The sequence below is a fragment of the Carcharhinus amblyrhynchos genome, unplaced genomic scaffold (assembly GCF_965287045.1).
Source record: "Carcharhinus amblyrhynchos unplaced genomic scaffold, sCarAmb.v2.hapA scaffold_419, whole genome shotgun sequence".
NCBI lineage: Eukaryota > Metazoa > Chordata > Chondrichthyes > Carcharhiniformes > Carcharhinidae > Carcharhinus > Carcharhinus amblyrhynchos.
In genome coordinates, this window is record NW_027650159.1 from 76,703 (window position 1) to 95,025 (window position 18,323).

At 49.6% G+C, this 18,323-nt stretch overlaps 1 protein-coding gene across 1 annotated transcript in view; it reads left to right on the forward strand.

Moving 5' to 3' along the window:
• The window catches only part of LOC145339352 (sodium channel regulatory subunit beta-1-like), a 60,049-nt gene that overhangs the window by 15,201 nt on the left and 26,525 nt on the right, over positions 1-18,323 (forward strand). Inside the window, exon 2 of the mRNA XM_080183796.1 lies at positions 308-474. Coding sequence (XP_080039922.1) covers positions 308-474 — 167 coding nt within the window. The remainder of the gene's footprint in view (positions 1-307; positions 475-18,323) is intronic.

Below are 18,323 nucleotides of genomic sequence, written 5' to 3' on the forward strand. Positions count from 1 at the left end.
AGGGTCCCTATCCCTGGGAGGGGGGAAGGATAGGGTCCCTCAACTACCCCCCCCCTTCCCCCCCATCCCCATAGGGGAGGGGGAGGGGCGAGGGGGATTGAGAGTCTCTATCCTGGGGGGAGTGGGTGGGGTGTTTGAGAGTCTGTATCCCCAGGGTGGGGGATTGAGGTTCCTGTCCCTATGGGGGTTTAAAGGTTCTTGTCCCCAAGGTTTGAGAGTCCTTTTCCCAGTGAGTGAGATCCATCTTCATGCTCTCCGACGCTGCTCCCCGGAATCCATTCTTTACCATGTTGTGTTTGTATTCCAGCCGACTGTTCCAATCCTGGCTGTGTGGAAGTGGAGTCAGACACTGAAGCTGTTAAAGATCGCAAAATGAAACTGAGGTGCATCTCCTGTAAGAAACGTGGGGAAACTGAGGCCACGACAGTTACTGAGTGGTTCTTCCGTCCACGCAAAAATGAATCCTTTTACAAGGTAGGGGCGTTCAGGGCGAGCCGATGTGTGAGCCAGACGTTCAGTGTTTCTGTTCCACTCCTCCAGCCTCTGTAAATGCTGATGGACAGAATGCTTTGAGAATGCTTTCAGTTTGAATGTTTGGGCCAAGAGACATTGTAATTGTGACACCTTCCCTTCAATTGCTACTTTGGGAATGACAAGTTATCCCCAAGTTGTAGTCACTTGGAATCTACAGCTTGTCCTGTTTTCTAACAGGCTCAGAATCACCTGTGGTTATTTACACTCAATGTATGTTTGCCCACGGTAGATAGGCTACTCAGTGAGAGACTAGGAGGTCACTGGCATTTGATACCGTACGCTGGGGTACACTGGGATGTGATACAGTGTGAGGGGATAGAATTGGATCTGTTACAGTGTGCTGGGATGTGATAATTTTGCTGGGATACACTGGGTACCATTACAGTGTTCTGGGATACACTGGGGTGTGAAACAGTGTGCTGGGATACACTGGTATGTGGTGGAATGTGTTGGATACACTTGTGACACAGTAGGTTTTGATACAGTGTGCTGGGATGTGGTACAGTGTGTGGGATAACCTGGGATGATAAACTGGGGTGAGATACGGTCACCGTGGTTTACCACTGGTAGGTCATCCCCCTCAACAGTATCCAATGCATTATATCCCACAAGGGATCCCTGCACTGACTACTTCCTCCCAGCCCTCTCACTGTCACCCATCCATCATCATTCCTGAAGTTCCAGCTCCAGTTCCCTAACGTGGTTTTTGAGGAGCTGGAGATGGATGCACTTCCCACAGGTGAAATCAGCAGGGACACTGATGGCATCCCTCACCTCAAACATCCTGCAGGAGGAATATTGCACTGCCTTCCCTGCCATTCCCTCTAAATAACTTGCGGATAAAACAAGAAAAAGAAAGAGCTTGCCTGATATTCACTCACTCCTTTAGGTTAGAGGGTGGGGGACACTGTAAGTATAGTGTCTCGGGTTTAGGAACTGCCCAACTTATATACAGGCAAAAATAAAACACTTTATTAGGCAAGAATGAGGGAGCATAAGATGGGAGTAGAAACTGTCAGGTGTGGACACAAATGAAAAGTCGAGCTTTTTCAAGGAACAAATACGACATGTCCTTGATAGGTATGTCCCTGGTAGGCAGGGAGGAAATGGCCGAGTGAGGGAACCATGGTTCACAAAAGAGGTTGAATGTCTTGTCAAGAGGAAAAAGGAAGCATATGTAAGGATGAAAAAACAAGGGTCAGTTGGGTTGCTTGAGAGTTACAAGGTAGCAAGGAATGAGTTAAATAAAGGGCTTAGGAGGGCTAGGAGAGGGCATGAGAAGTCCTTGGCGGGTCAGATAAGGGAAAACGCCAAGGCTTTTTACTCTGATGTGAGAAATAAAAGAATGGCCAGGGTGAGGTTAGGGCTAGTCAAGGACAGTAGTGGGAACTTGTGCATGGAGTCAGAAGAGATAGGAGAGAAAATGAACACTTTTCTTCAGTGTTCGCCAATGAGAGGGGCCATGTTTTTGAGGATGAGAGTGTGATACAGGCTGATAGGCTGGAGGAGGTAGATAGAACATAGAACATAGAACAGTACAGCACAGTACAGGCCCTTCGGCCCTGAGTCGAGCTTTGTCCGAAATCAAGATCAAGCTATCCCACTCCCTATCATTCTGGTATGTTCCATGTGCCTATCCAATAACCGCTTGAAAGTTCCTAAAGTGTCCGACTCCACTATCACAGCAGGCAGTCCATTCCACACCCCAACCACTCTCTGAGTGAAGAATCTACCTCAGACATCCCTCCTATATCACCCACCATGAACCTTTATAGTTATGTCCCCTAGTAACAGCTACATTCACCCGAAGAAATAGTCTCTGAGCGTCCACTCTATCTATCCCCCTCATCATCTTATAAACTTCTATTAAGTCGCCTCTCATCCTCCTCCGCTCCAAAGAGAAAAGCCCCAGCTCCCTCAACCTTTCCTCATAAGACCTACCCTCCAAACCAGGCAGCATCCTGGTCAATCCCCTCTGAACTCTCTCCAATGCTTCCACATCCTTCTTATAGTGAGGTGACCAGAACTGCACACAATATTCCAAATGTGGTCCCACCAATGTCCGGTACAGTTGTAACATAACCCCGTGGCTCTTAAACTCAAACCCCCGTTAATAAACGCTAACACACTGTAAGCCTTCTTCACGGCTCTATCCACTTGAGTGGCAACCTTCAGAGATCTGTGGATATGAACCCCAAGTTCTCTCTGTTCCTCCACATTCCTCAGTGTTAAGTTTGTTTTTCGCGAGACTCTTCCGTCCTTGATATAAAGGCAAACACCAATTGCTGTCTGGTTCAAAAGCTCTTTATTCTTCTTACATATGCAAGCTGGCAAACCTTTGTACGTAACTTCTGCCCAGTGCTGGGAATCAGGTAGCAAAGGTGCGCTGAATAATGCAACAGTCCTCCTTTATGTAGCTGTTATAATCCTTCAGATCACATGCGATCTGATACAATATAGCTAATCACAAGCCACCCTTTGTTCTAGTCAGGTTAACCATATCAGAGTGGATAAATCCCCAGGACTGGACAGGGTATTCCCACAGACCTTGAGGGACTCTAGTGTTGAACTTGCAGGGGCCCTGGCAGACATATTTAAAATGTCAGTATTCACGGGGGAGATGCCGGGTGATTGGAGGGAGGCTCATGTTGTTCCGTTGTTTAAAAAAGGTTCCAAAAGAAATGCGGGAAATTACAGTCCAGTAAGTTTGACATCGGTGGTTGGCAAGTTATTGGAAGGTGTGATAAGATCTACAAATATTTGGATAGACAGGGTCTTATTAGGGAGAGTCAACATGGCTTTGTGCGTGGTAGGTCATGTTTAACCAATCTATGAGAGATTTTCGAGGAGGTTACCAGGAAAGTGGATGAAGGGAAGGTGGTGGATGTTGTCTACATGGATTTCAGCAAGGCCTTTGACAAGGTCCCTCATGGGAGGTTAGTTAGGAAGGTTCAGTTGCTAGGTATACATGGGGAGGTAGTAAATTGTATTAGACACTGGCTCAATGGAAGAAGCCAGAGAGTGGTTGTGGAGGATTGCTTCTAGAACATGGAACATAGAACACTACAGCACAAACTGGCCCTTCGGCCCACAAGTTGCGCCGATCATATCCATACCTACCAGGCCTATCTAAAGCTCACAATCCCATTAAATCCCATATACTCATCCAGAAGTCCCTTAAAAGACACCAGCAAGTTTGCCTCTACCACCACCGACGGCAGCTAATTCCACTCACTCACCACCCTCTGAGTGAAGAACTTACCCCTGACATCTCCTCTGAATGGAAGCCTGTGACTAGTGGAGTGCCGCAGGGATCAGTGCTGGGTCCATTGTTGTTTGTCATCGATATCAATGATCTGGATGATAATGTGGTAAATTGGATCAGCAAATTTGCTGATGATACAAAGATTGGAGGTGTAGTGGACAGTGAGGAAGGGTTTCAAAGCTTGCAGAGGGATTTGGACCAACTAGAAAAATGGGCTGAAAAATGGCGTCAGCTGGAATTTAACGCAGACAAGTGTGAGGTATTGCACTTTGGAACAACAAACCAAAGTAGAACGTACAGGGTAAATGGTAGGATTCTGAAGAGTGCAGTTGAACCGAGGGATCTGGGAATACAGGTACAGAATTCCCTAAAAGTGACGTCACAGGTGGATAGGGTGGTAAAGAGAGCTTTTGGTACATTGGCCTTTATAAATCGGAGTATCGAGTATAAAAGTTGGAGTGTTATGGTAAGGTTATATAAGGCATTGGTGAGGCTGAATTTAGAATATTGTGTACAGTTTTGGTCACCTAGTTACAGGAAGGATGTAAATAAGACTGAAAGAGTGCAGAGAAGGTTCACAAGGATGTTGCCGGGACTTGAGAAGCTGAGTTACAGAGAGAGATTGAATAGGTTAGGACTTTATTCCCTGGAGAATGAGGGGAGATTTGATAGAGGTGTATAAGGTGAGATGGGTATAGATAGAGTGAATGCAAGCAGGCTTTTTCCACTGAGGCTAGGGGAGAAAAAACCCAGAGGGCATGGGTTAAGGGTGAAAGGAGAAAAGCTTAAACGGAATATTAGGGGGGGGCTTCTTCACGCAGAGTGTGGTGGGAGTGTGGAATGAGCTGCCGGATAAAGTGGTAAATGTGGGGTCACTTTTAACATTTAAGAAAAACTTGGGCTGGTACATGGATGAGAGGGGTGTGGAGGGATATGGTCCAAGAGCAGGTCAGTGGGACTAGGCAGAAAAATGGTTCAGCACAGACAAGAAGGGCCAAAAGGCCTGTTTCTGAGCTGTAATTTTCTATGGTTCTATGGTTTCTAAGGTCATAATATCGTTATGTTGAAAGAAAGAGAACTGTTAAAGGGTAAATTCATTAATCACAGATGTCTTAAACCTTTTTGCTTCGGTCTTCACGGAGGAGGACGTGAATAATTTGCCGGGTGTTAGAGATGGAAAGGTGGTAGGACTGGAGGGTCTTAATGACATTACTGTTACTAGAGAGGCGGTGCTCGACAGACTGGAGGGGCTGATTGTGGACAAGTCGTCAGGACCGGATGGAATGCATCCGAGGGTTCTGAAAGAAATGGCGGAGGTGATAGTGGATGCCTTGGTGGTTATTTTCCAGACGTCGCTGGATTCCGGGGAAGTGCTGGAAGATTGGAAAATGGCTAATGTTACGCCATTGTTTAAGAAGGGTGCCAGGCAAAAGGCAGGGAATTATAGGCCGGTTAGTTTAACGTCTGTTGTAGGTAAAATGTTAGAATCCGTCATCAAGGAGGAAATAGTGAGGCATCTTGAGGGGAATTGCTTGATAGAGCAGACGCAGCACGGTTTCGTTAAGGGGAAGTCGTGTCTGACAAATTTACTGGAGTTCTATGAGGATGTGTCTAGGGCAGTGGATAGAGCAGAGCTGGTGGATGTGGTCTTTCTTGATTTTCAGAAGGCGTTTGACAAGGTACCGCACAAGAGGTTATTGCAGAAGGTCAGGGGACATGGAGCTGGGGGTAGGGTGTTAGCGTGGATAGAGGATTGGCTGTCAAATAGGAGGCAGAGAGTGGGGGTCAATGGGTGCTATTCGGATTGGCGGTTGGTGACTAGTGGAGTGCCCCAGGGGTCGGTGCTGGGGCCTCAGCTATTTACCATTTATATAGATGATCTGGAGGAGGGAACCGAGTGTATGGTGTCGAAATTTGCTGATGACACCAAGATTGGTGGAACGGCAAATTGTGCGGAGGGTGTGGAGAGTCTGCAGAAGGATCTAGATAGGCTGGGCAAATGGGCCAGGAACTGGCAAATGGAATTTAATGTTGGCAAGTGGGACGTGGTCCACTTTGGTAGGAATAATGGTAGGAAGGATTATTACTTACGTGGCGAAAAACTGCAGCAGGCGACGGTGCAGAGGGACCTCGGGGTCCTTGTGCATGAGTCGCAAAAACCCAGCCTGCAGGTGCAGCAGGTGGTCAGGAAGGCGAATGGGATGCTGGCCTTCATAGCGAGGGGGATTGAATATAAAAGTAGGGAGGTCTTGCTGCGGCTGTATAGGGCATTGGTGAGGCCGCAGCTGGAGTACTGTGTGCAGTTTTGGACGCCGCACCTGCGCAAGGATATTTTGGCCTTGGACGGAGTGCAGAGGAGGTTTACTAGGCTGATACCGGAGTTGAGGGGATTGAGCTATGAGGAGAGGCTGAATAAACTAGGCTTGTACTCGTTGGAGTTTAGAAGAATGAGGGGAGATCTCATTGAGACATATAAGATGATGAATGGGATGGATAGGATAGAGGTGGAGAGACTCTTCCCGCTCAGAAAGGACAGTAGGACTAGGGGGCACAGCCTCAAGATAAAGGGGGGGCGGTTTAGAACGGAGTTGAGGAGGAACTTCTTCACTCAAAGGGTGGTGAATCTCTGGAATTCTCTGTCCGTTGAAGTGGTGGAGGCTACCTCGCTAAATATTTTTAAGACGTGGGTTGATGGGTTTTTGATAAGAGAGGGGATTAAGGGTTATGGGGAGAGGGCCGGAAAGTGGAACTGAGCCATGACAGATCAGCCATGATCTTATTGAATGGCGGGGCAGGCTCGAGGGGCTAGATGGCCTACTCCTGCTCCTATTTCTTATGTTCTTAAATCAATTCAGAAGTTCTTAGTTGCATGTGATGTTAACCATGAAAATCTCATTCCCTCCTTTTATCATTTCATGATAATTTTAACCTTTAGAGAGGAGTTTGTGCTCTGTTATAGGCCAGGCAGCGACAAACACATTGTAGCAAGAACAGTAATAAGCAAACCACCAGAATAATGATTGCCAAATGAATTATCATTCCTCCTCAGTCTCCAAAGAGGTTACCAAAGGGCCACCAGCCAGGGGGATTATGGTCCTTAAAGTTCTACCCCTCAGTTCTAATTTTGTCATCCGTCTTTCTCATGTGCTCAGTTATATCAATGATATTGTGGGAGGAGTCTGGAATGTATGTACAGCACTCAGAACCTATTAGGGAGCAGGTGCCTCCGGTAGCTGCCAACAAATAATCTAAAGCCATTTGATTTTGAAGTACCACCGTCTGTACAGCTATGACTTTAGCTGAAACTTTGGAGATAGTGGTGCTGACATCCTCTAAATCCATCCGCAGTATCATTAGCTATTTTCTCAAGCGCTGATGCCATATTGATCAGCTCTCGAGCTGCCCTTGCTGTCCCATAGGCAGGAAAGGCTATCATCCAAAATTGCTCAGCTCTGGTGATGGCCTGATCTCAGCAGGTATATCTCGGGGTGGACATGCAGGGAGTCATAATGTCGGACACAGGGGACCACATACGCTGGATAGCAAGATCCAGACCAGTCCCAGGGAAGCCAGGGATAGGCGTTATTTCCACAGACAAAATAGGTGCCATTGTACGCTACCATGTCGTTTAATAGAACTAGGTCGACACCGAATGGAGCTCCCACAGTAATCCAAGATGATTTGGCTGTAGGGCAATGGACTTTAGGCCTTAGCTTTACCATACTATTGTTTAAGAAAGGAAATAGGAATGACCCTGATAATTATAAGCCGGTTAGTCTTACCTCAATGGTCGGTAAGTTAATGGAAAGGGTCCTGAGAGATAGGATTTATGATCATTTGGAAAAATGCAGTTTAATCCAAGATAGTCAGCACGGATTTGTGAGGGGTAAGTTTGATTGAAATCTTTGAGGAGGTAACTAAGTGTGTGGACGAAGGTAGAGCTATTGATGTCGTTTCCATGGATTTTAGTAAGGCATTTGATAAGGTTCCCCATGGTAGGCTCATGAAGAAAGTGAGGTGTGGGATAGAAGGAAATTTGGCCGATTGGATAAGTAACTGGCTGTATCATAGAAGACAGAGGGTGGTGGTGGAGGGAAAATTTTCAGACTGGAGGCCAGTTACCAGCGGTGTACCACAGGGGTCAGTGCTGGGTCCTCTGCTATTTGTGATTTTTATCAATGACTTGGAAGAGGGGGCTGAAGGGTAGGTTAGTAAATTTGTTGATGGCACTGAGATTGGTGGAGTAGTGGATGAGGTGGAGGGCTCTTGCAGGCTGCAAAGAGACACTGATAGGATGCAGAGCTGGGCCGAAAAGTGGTAGATGGAGTTTAACCCTGATAAGTGTGAGGTGATTCATTTTGGTAGGACAAACTTGAATGCGAATTACAGGGTCAACGGCAGGATTCTGAAGAATATAGAGGAACAGAGAGATCTTGGGGTCCATATCCACAGATCTCTGAAGGTTGCCACTCAAGTGGATAGAGCCGTGAAGAAGGCTTATAGTGTGTTAGCGTTTATTAACAGGGGAAACTATACAGGACATTGGTGAGATCACATTTGGAATATTGTGTGCAGTTCTGGTCACCTCATTGTGAAAATGATGTGGAAGCATTGGAGAGAGTGCAGAGGAGATTTACCAGGATGCTGCCTGGTTTGGAGGGTAGGTCTTATGAGGAAAGGTTGAGGGAGTTGGGGCTTTTCTCTTTAGAGCGGAGGAGGATGAGAGATGACTTAATAGAGGTTTAATATGATGAGAGGGATTGATAGAGTGGACGTGCAGAGACTATTTCCTCCGGTGGATGAAGCTGTTACTAGGGGGCATAACTATAAGGTTCATGGTGAGAGATATAGGAGGGATGTCCGAGGTAGATTCTTCACTCGGAGTGTTGTTGGGGTGTGGAATGCACTGCCTGCTGTGATAGTGGAGTCGGACACTTTAGGAACTTTCAAGCGGTTGTTGGATAGGCACATGGAGCACTCCAGAAGGATAGGGAGTGGGAGAGCTTGATCTTGGTTTTGGACATTGAGGGCCGAAGGGCCTGTACTGTGCTGTAATGTTCTAGGTTCTATACAATGCGCTGGGATGCATTGGAATGGGATACAGTGTGCTGGGACACACTGGTGTGTGAAACAGTGTGAAGGGATAGAATAGGATCTGTTACAGTGTGCTGGAATACACTGGGATGTGATACAGTGTGCTGGGATTCACTGGGATGTGATACAGTGTGCTGGGATTCACTGGGATGTGATACAGCGTGCTGGAATGTGGTACAGTCTGCTGGAATTCACTGGGGTGTGATACAGTGTGCTGGGGTACCCTGGGATGTGATACAGTGTGCAGAGTTACACTGGGATGTGATACAGTGTGCTAGGATGCACTGGAATGTGATACAGTGTGCTGGAATGCACTGGAATATGATACGCTGTGTTGGCATTCACTGGGATGTGATACAGTGTGCTGGGATTCACTGGGATGTGATGCAGTGTGCTGGGATACAGTGGAATGTGATACAGTGTGTTGGGATGTTATACTGTGTGCTGGGATTCACTGGGTTGTGATACAGTATGCTGGGATTCACTGGGATCTGTTACAGTGTGCTGGGATTCACTGGGATAGAACACAGAGAACATAGAACATAGAAAAACTGCAACACAAACAGGCCCTTTGGCCCGCAAGTTGCGCTGATCATGTCCCTACCTACTAGGATTACCTATAACCCTCTATCTTACTAAGTTCCATGTACTCATCCAAAAGTCTCATAAAAGACCCTATCAAATCCACCTCCACCACCATTGCCGGCAGCCGATTCCACTCACCCACCACCCTCTGAGTGAAAAATTTACCCCTGACATCTCCTCTGTACCTACTCCAAACACCCTAAACCTGCGTCCTCTTGTGGCAGCCATTTCAGCCCTGGGAAAAGCCTCTGAGAATCCACTTGATCAATACCGCTCGACATCTTATACACCTCTATCAGGTCACCTCTCATCCTTCGTCTCCCCAAGGATAAAGACCAAGCTCTCTCAACCTATCCCCATAAGGTATGCCGCCCAATCCAGGCAATATTCTTGTAAATCTGCTGGGATACGCTGGGAGGTGATGCAGGGTGCTGGGATACACTGGGATGTGATACAGGGTGCTGGTATATACTGGGAGGTGATACAGGGTGCTGGGATATACTGGGATGTGATACAGGGTGCTGGGATACACTGGGATGTGATACAGGGTGCTGGTATATACTGGGAGGTGATACAGGGTGCTGGGATATACTGGGATGTGATACAGGGTGCTGGGATACACTGGGATGTGATACAGGGTGCTGGGATACACTGGGAGGTGATGCAGGGTGCTGGGATATACTGGGATGTGATACAGGGTGCTGGGATACACTGGGAGGTGATACAGGGTGCTGGGATATACTGGGATGTGATACAGGGTGCTGGGATACACTGGGATGTGATACAGGGTGCTGGGATATACTGGGAGGTGATGCAGGGTGCTGGGATATACTGGGAGGTGATACAGGGTGCTGGGATATACTGGGAGGTGATACAGGGTGCTGGGATATACTGGGAGGTGATACAGGGTGCTGGGATACACTGGGATGTGATACAGGGTGCTGGGATATACTGGGAGGTGATACAGGGTGCTGGGATACACTGGGATGTGATACAGGGTGCTGGGATATACTGGGAGGTGATGCAGGGTGCTGGGATACACTAGGAGGTGATGCAGGGTGCTGGGATACACTGGGAGGTGATACAGGGTGCTGGGATACACTGGGAGGTGATGCAGGGTGCTGGGATATACTGGGAGGTGATACAGGGTGCTGGGATACACTGGGAGGTGATACAGGGTGCTGGGATACACTGGGAGGTGATGCAGGGTGCTGGGATATACTGGGATGTGATACAGGGTGCTGGGATACACTGGGATGTGATACAGGGTGCTGGGATACACTGGGAGGTGATGCAGGGTGCTGGGATACACTGGGAGGTGATATAGGGTGCTGGGATACACTGGGATGTGATACAGGGTGCTGGGATACACTGGGAGGTGATGCAGGGTGCTGGGATACACTGGGATGTGATACAGGGTGCTGGGATATACTGGGATGTGATACAGGGTGCTGGGATACACTGGGAGGTGATACAGGGTGCTGGGATACACTGGGAGGTGATACAGGGTGCTGGGATACACTGGGAGGTGATGCAGGGTGCTGGGATACACTGGGAGGTGATACAGGGTGTTGGGATACACTGGGATGTGATGCAGGGTGCTGGGATACACTGGGATGTGATGCAGGGTGCTGGGATACACTGGGAGGTGATGCAGGGTGCTGGGATACACTGGGATGTGATGCAGGGTGCTGGGATACACTGGGATGTGATGCAGGGTGCTGGGATACACTGGGAGGTGATGCAGGGTGCTGGGATACACTGGGATGTGATGCAGGGTGCTGGGATACACTGGGATGTGATACAGGGTGTTGGGATACACTGGGATGAGCTATTCCTGCCTCGTTCCCCAATATCTGATCCTGACATTCGGAAATCAATAGCATGAGATCATTCATATCATGTTTAAAGATATCTTGAGGAAATTTTCCCAGTCTGCTGAGGATCCCTGCTGGGCACTAAGGTCTCTGTGAGTATCCCACTGCCAGAATTCCGGCACCATCGGCTCAGCACCAGGAATTGTACGGAGCTGTAGGATCTCTGGAGATGAGATTTTGTATCCCGTTCATGGGCCTGCCCACACCGCCACCTCTTCCCCCACATCCCACCAGGAGTGTGTCACTGTAGCGGGTGAGTCTGGTGGTCAGGAAGAAGGGGGTGCCCCCTATGCGGTGCCAGCCTGGCTTCCTGGCACTGTCCACCAGTCATCAGTCAGTGCCAAATGAGTGGGGCCAGAGGGGGGGGGGGTCTATAAGGGGATGTGATTGGTGGGGTTGAGGGGGTCCTGCTGGCACTTTGCATGTGGGATTGTAGGCAGAGGGAAGATGGTCAATTATTGAGCCATAGCGGGGGGGTACACAGCCAGCGGCGATATGGGGTCATGGGGGGGGTACACAGCCAGCGGCGATATGGGGTCATGGGGGGGTACACAGACAGTGATATGGGGTCATGGGGGGTACACAGACAGTGACATGGGGTCATTGGGGGGGTACACAGACAGTGATATGGGGTCATGGGGGGGGTACACACAGACAGCGATATGGGGTCATGGGGGGGCACACACAGACAGTGATATGGGGTCATGGGGGGTCATGGGGGGGCACACACAGACAGTGATATGGGGTCTTGGGGGGGTACACACAGACAGTGATATGGGGTCATGGGGGGGCACACACAGACAGTGATATGGGGTCATGGGGGGGCACACACAGACAGTGATATGGGGTCATGGGGGGGCACACACAGACAGTGATATGGGGTCATGGGGGGGCACACAGACAGCGATATGGGGTCATGGGGGGGCACACACAGACAGCGATATGGGGTCATGGGGGAGTACACAGACAGCGGCGATATGGGGTCATGGGGGGGCACACACAGACAGCGATATGGGGTCATGGGGGGGTACACAGACAGCGGCGATATGGGGTCATGGGTGGGTACACACAGACAGCGATATGGGGTCGGGGGGGCACACACAGACAGCGATATGGGGTCATGGGGGGGCACACACAGACAGCGATATGGGGTCATGGGGGGGTACACAGACAGTGATATGGGGTCATGGGGGTGTACACACAGACAGTGATATGGGGTCATGGGGGGGTACACAGACAGTGATATGGGGTCATGGGGGTGTACACACAGACAGTGATATGGGGTCATGGGGGGGTACACACAGATAGCGATATAGGGTCATGGGGGGGTACACACAGACAGTGATATGGGGTCATGGGTGGGTACACACAGACAGCGATATGGGGTCATGGGGGGGTACACAGACAGTGATATGGGGTCATGGGGGTGTACACACAGACAGTGATATGGGGTCATGGGGGGGTACACACAGATAGCGATATAGGGTCATGGGGGGGTACACACAGACAGTGATATGGGGTCATGGGGGTTACACACAGACAGTGATATGGGGTCATGGGGGGGCACACACAGACAGCGATATGGGGTCATGGGGGGTACACACAGACAGCGATATGGGGTCATGGGGGGGTACACACAGACAGCGATATGGGGTCATGGGGGGGTACACACAGACAGCGATATGGGGTCATGGGGGGGTACACACAGACAGCGATATGGGGTCATGGGGGGTACACAGACTGTGATATGGGGTCATGGGGGGGTACACACAGACAGCGATATGGGGTCATGGGGGGGTACACACAGACAGCGATATGGGGTCATGGGGGGGCACACACAGACAGCGATATGGGGTCATGGGGGGGCACACACAGACAGCGATATGGGGTCATGGGGGGGTACACACAGACAGCGATATGGGGTCATGGGGGGGTACACACAGACAGCGATATGGGGTCATGGGGGGAAACATAGACAGTGATAATGAGGTCATGGGGGGGTACACACAGACAGCGATATGGGGTCATGGGGGGGTACACACAGACAGTGACATGGGGTCATGGGAGGTACACACAGACAGCGATATGGGGTCATGGGGGGGTACGCAGACAGTGATATGGGGTCATGGGGGGTACACAGACAGTGATATGGGGTCATGGGGGGTACACAGACAGTGATATGGGGTCATGGGGGGGCACACACAGACAGCGATATGGGGTCATGGGGGGGCACACACAGACAGCGATATGGGGTCATGGGGGGGCACACACAGACAGTGATATGGGGTCATGGGGGGGCACACACAGACAGCGATATGGGGTCATGGGGGGGCACACACAGACAGTGATAATGAGGTCTTGGGGGGGCACACACAGACAGCGATATGGGGTCATGGGGGGGTACACACAGACAGCGATATGGGGTCATGGGGGGGGCACACACAGACAGCGATATGGGGTCATGGGGGGGTACACACAGACAGCGATATGGGGTCATGGGGCGGTACACAAACAGTGATATGGGGTCATGGGGGGCACACACAGACAGTGATATGGGGTCATGGGGGGGTACACACAGACAGCGATATGGGGTCATGGGGGGGTACACAGACAGTGATATGGGGTCATGGGGGGCACACACAGACAGCGATATGGGGTCACGGGGGGGGTACACACAGACAGTGATATGGGGTCATGGGGGGGCACACACAGACAGTGATATGGGGTCACAGGACTGGCCAGCGATTGGGCCCCGGGGGGAGGGTGGGTTCACAGACAGCGATGTGGAGACATGGGACTGGTCAGTGATCCAGGACACCGGCAGTGCAGGACTACAGCACACACAGCGATCTTGGAGCTGACTGTGGGCTATTCAGCTGTCGGCTTCTCCAGCGGGAATAGGCCCCATCCCGGATTTTCATCACAAATCAGTCTGATGCTCTCTGCAAGACAGAATGTGGGAGATTCATTTTGAAATTCCCTTTGAAAAACCAGTGTGATCTACTCCAGTTTTTACCCAAATTCGACACTATGGGAGAATCCCATGAATTACCAGTACCTTCCCTTTGCTTAGCGATCAACATTGTGAATTTAAATCACTTTTCACAACAAGTTTTGAACCAGCTCCAATCTGTTTTCTCAATCATATTCCTGCACCGGAATTTTACCCCCCGCCACGGGAATCGGAATGGACAGAAATTCCCATTGATCTTGGGTGGGATTTCACGGTTTCGGGATGAGCAAAGCCATAAAATCCCAGCCTGGAGTTTTCAATCTCCCATAGGGTTTGCAAGCCAGACTGATGGCACCTTAGAGACATGAGGAGTTAGTTCAGCATCTGTTCAGAGATCACCATGGTGAGTATCAACAACACTTTAGCAACAGATTGAGGAAGCAGAATGAAGGAAGACAAGAAAGTGCATTCCCTGAAAGAGAAAACGGAAGAGATTTTTAATATTCATTCACAGGATGTGTGTGTCGCTGGCCAGCCCCAACATTTACCCCTATCCTTAATTACCCCTCGGGATGGTGGACGGCGGGGGGGGGGGGGTGAGCCGCCATCTTGAACCCACTGCAGTCCCCGTGTGGTGTAGGTACACCCACAATGCTGTTAGGGAGGGAGTTCCAGGATTTTGACCCAGCGGCAGTGAAGGAACGGCCGATATATTTCCAAGTTGGGATAGTGAGGGGAACCTTGATGGATTCAGGTGAAGATTCCTCTCTGGAGGATAATCTGAGGCAAAAGAAGATAAAGTCAGCATTTCATTGATGCATTCAGTGGAACTGAGTCCTGAAGACTGCTCAGCCAACAGAAACACAACTATTAAGATGCATCGTCAATGAAGGAATCATTCTCCACCTCAGCCTCCAAGAGATCTTTCCGTCTTGCCAGAGATTCACATTCATTACTCTCAGCAGTTAATTCAGGTCCTGCAGATTCTACAGGTCTTGATCTGCTGCCAAGTTTTCTCTCCCCATCTCTGGCCTCTTTGAATCATCACTTCAATTTCTGCTCTGGCTTCTGGATAGTGCCTCAGTGAGAAAAAGGAACTTTATGAGTGTAGAATCTACACAACTTCTAAAGGCAGAATTTCCACTGCTTCTAAACAGAAGGTTTAATGTCCGTCACAAGGAAGACAATTGCTGGAATTTTCTGGCAGACCACACCAGCAGGATTCCTTGGTCCTGAGGCAGTGAACAGAGATTTGCTGAGTGCAGGAATCTCTCTCCTGGATTTCAGTGGCAGCGGGAGAAAATTCCAGCCAATGAATCATTCAAATATTCAGCAGGATGAAATTTTTCCAGGGTTCCTGGAGGGAGCCAATGTCGCTGTGCCTCAACCTTCCCTCACCCCACCCAAAACCCCAATCTCCGCATCCCTGCACCACCCCCCCGCCGATCTCTGCCCTTCCTCCCAGCAGTTCCAACCATCCCCCCCCCCCCCCCCCCATAGCCCCAAACCTCCCAGTTTGTGTAATAATTGGATGAGTAGGTCCCAAAACTGAACCCCGGCTCAAAAGACCAGTGCTGCTATGTAGTTTCAATAAATGTGGAATCACAAAGTTACCAGTTAGCTGTGAACAAAAATTCCAAGTGCTGAATTGACATAAAAACTGGGTTTTTCAACGGGATTTTAAAAGTGAATCTCTCCCACTCTGCAGACTGCCTCAGTGTAAATCAGTGCAGAAATCAGGGGACGGGTCCGATTCCTGCTGGAGAGGCGGCAGCACATCATTGAGTGCGCCACTGTGCAGGGCTCGATTTGTCGGTGCCGAGGTCGGCACATACACAATAGCCCCACACAGCCGGCCTCCCGATCCCCACATCGCCAACTGTGCCACCCCTCGCCATCCCATCAAATGCTGGCCTCCCAAACATGCCCGGACCAGCAGAGGCCATGGGAGATTCACCGCTCCCCCCATTCTGCCTCAATGCTCAGCCCTGATCTCCTGATCCCCCGCAGCCCCGACCTCCTCCCCCGACCCCCCCCGCAGCCCCTCCCCCCTCCCCCGACCCCCCCCCCGCAGCCCCGACTCCCCCTCCCCTGCAGCCCCGACCCCCCCTCCCCCGCAGCCCTGACCCCCCCCCGGCCCCCCTCCCCGAACCCCCCCCCCCCCGCAGCCCCGCCTCTCCAGCCCCGACCACCCCTCTCCAGCCCTGACACTCCCTGCAGCCCCAACCCCTCAGACGGCTCAAAGAATTCAGTTCCGGATCCACTAATGGGATTGAAAACAAATTTGAATTGATTCAGTTCCACGCGGATTCCCAGCACTGGAAACCTGACGCTGGGAGGCTGTGGTGCCCAGCAGGGACCCTGCTCAATGGCCCCCCGCTTGAGTCCCCTAACTCACTGAGCTCCAAAAGCAGCACACAGCTGGAAGAATTGCCTTAGAAAAGTTTGACTCTAATACAATACTCCTTCGCTCCCACTTATCATCACAAATATTCTCAGATTTTAAAGCTAACACAGGCTACAAAATCTACCTTTTGCTAAAATGTTTTCAGTAAAATACACAGGTATTGCAAACCAGCACTCGATTGTAGTCAGACACACCTCACTCTGAAACCAAGTGGAAGATGTCACCCAAACGAATTTCCATGGATTGTTCCACAAATTTCCCCCAGATGAATGTACCAAACTCTATTCTCAAAAAAACTTCTTTTAAATGTTGCTTTTCCACTGCCATTTTCAGCAAGGATCTCCTTCCATGATTCCCAACTCTCCTTCCAGTATTCCTTCATCATGAGTAGCCACATGCATTCAAGGTTACACACAAACTCTCAGTTACTCAGCCTCGAACAAAATACTGTCATTTCAAAGACTGGAAATAAGAAAGCCCACACTGTGCTTGCTTCAAAAATCTGGCTTTTCAGAGACTGTTTCACCCAGGTTTACGTTTGCAGCCCGGTCTTTGACCTCAATCAATTGTGACCTGCTCGAATTCCAGTTCCTGTTTTCCTTTCAACTTCAATCTTCCTGGAACTTTCTCTTTTCGTTCCCTAGAGTGAAATCTGAACTCAGTGTTGAGAACATTGAGATCTCTTCTGGGGCTCTGAGTAACTTCTCCAGCCTCAGGACAATGTTGGAATAACATATCGGCCACCTGGGAATATCAGAATTGAAGATGCTAGAGTTACGTTTGGTGGCCAGGTCTTGACTCAGACATCAAAGACTTGGTGAAGTCATGTGATCTACATCAGAGAAACCAAAAGTTCTCACCCTTAGACACCCTCCACCCATGGGAGTGACCTGGCAGGCCATGGCTGTATGTTCATGTGGACTTTGCTGGTCTCTTTCCAGATTCTACATTCCTAATCATCGTGGAAGCGCACTCCAAATAGTTGGAGGTGCATCACATGGCTCCAAGACAATTGAGAAAATGCAGCAAAGCTTTAGCGTACATGGAATTCCAGAAGTCCCGGTTTCCAATAACAACATGGCTTCAACTGGTGACGATTTACAGAACTCTGTTCTCTCTAATGGTATCTGACACGTTGGGACTGCACCTTATCACCCGTCGTCCAATAAAATGGGCAGTTCAAATCTCCAAAAATGACATGAGAAAGCAAGCAGCAGAACCCATGGAGACCAAACTTGTACAATGTTTGTTTGATTACAGGATCATCCCACACACAACAGGTATTGTTCCAACAGAACTATTGATGGGGTGATGATTTCGAACTAGACTGAGCCAACTATTCCCAAACGTGGAGGGGAGGGTGGAGTCAAGAAAACCAAAAAAAATGATTCTGCAAGGACAGAAAAAACTTTTACAACGGGTAATTCAGTTTATGTCAGGAACTTTGGGAATGGTCCCAGTTGGGTCCCTGGGATCATTATGAAGAAAAGGAAGCATTTGTCAAGGCTAGGAGGCTGGGAACACATGGAGCAAGTATAGAATACAAGGAAAGTAGGAAGAAACTTAAGGAAGGAGTAAGGAGGGCTAAAAGGGGTCACGAAAAGTCAT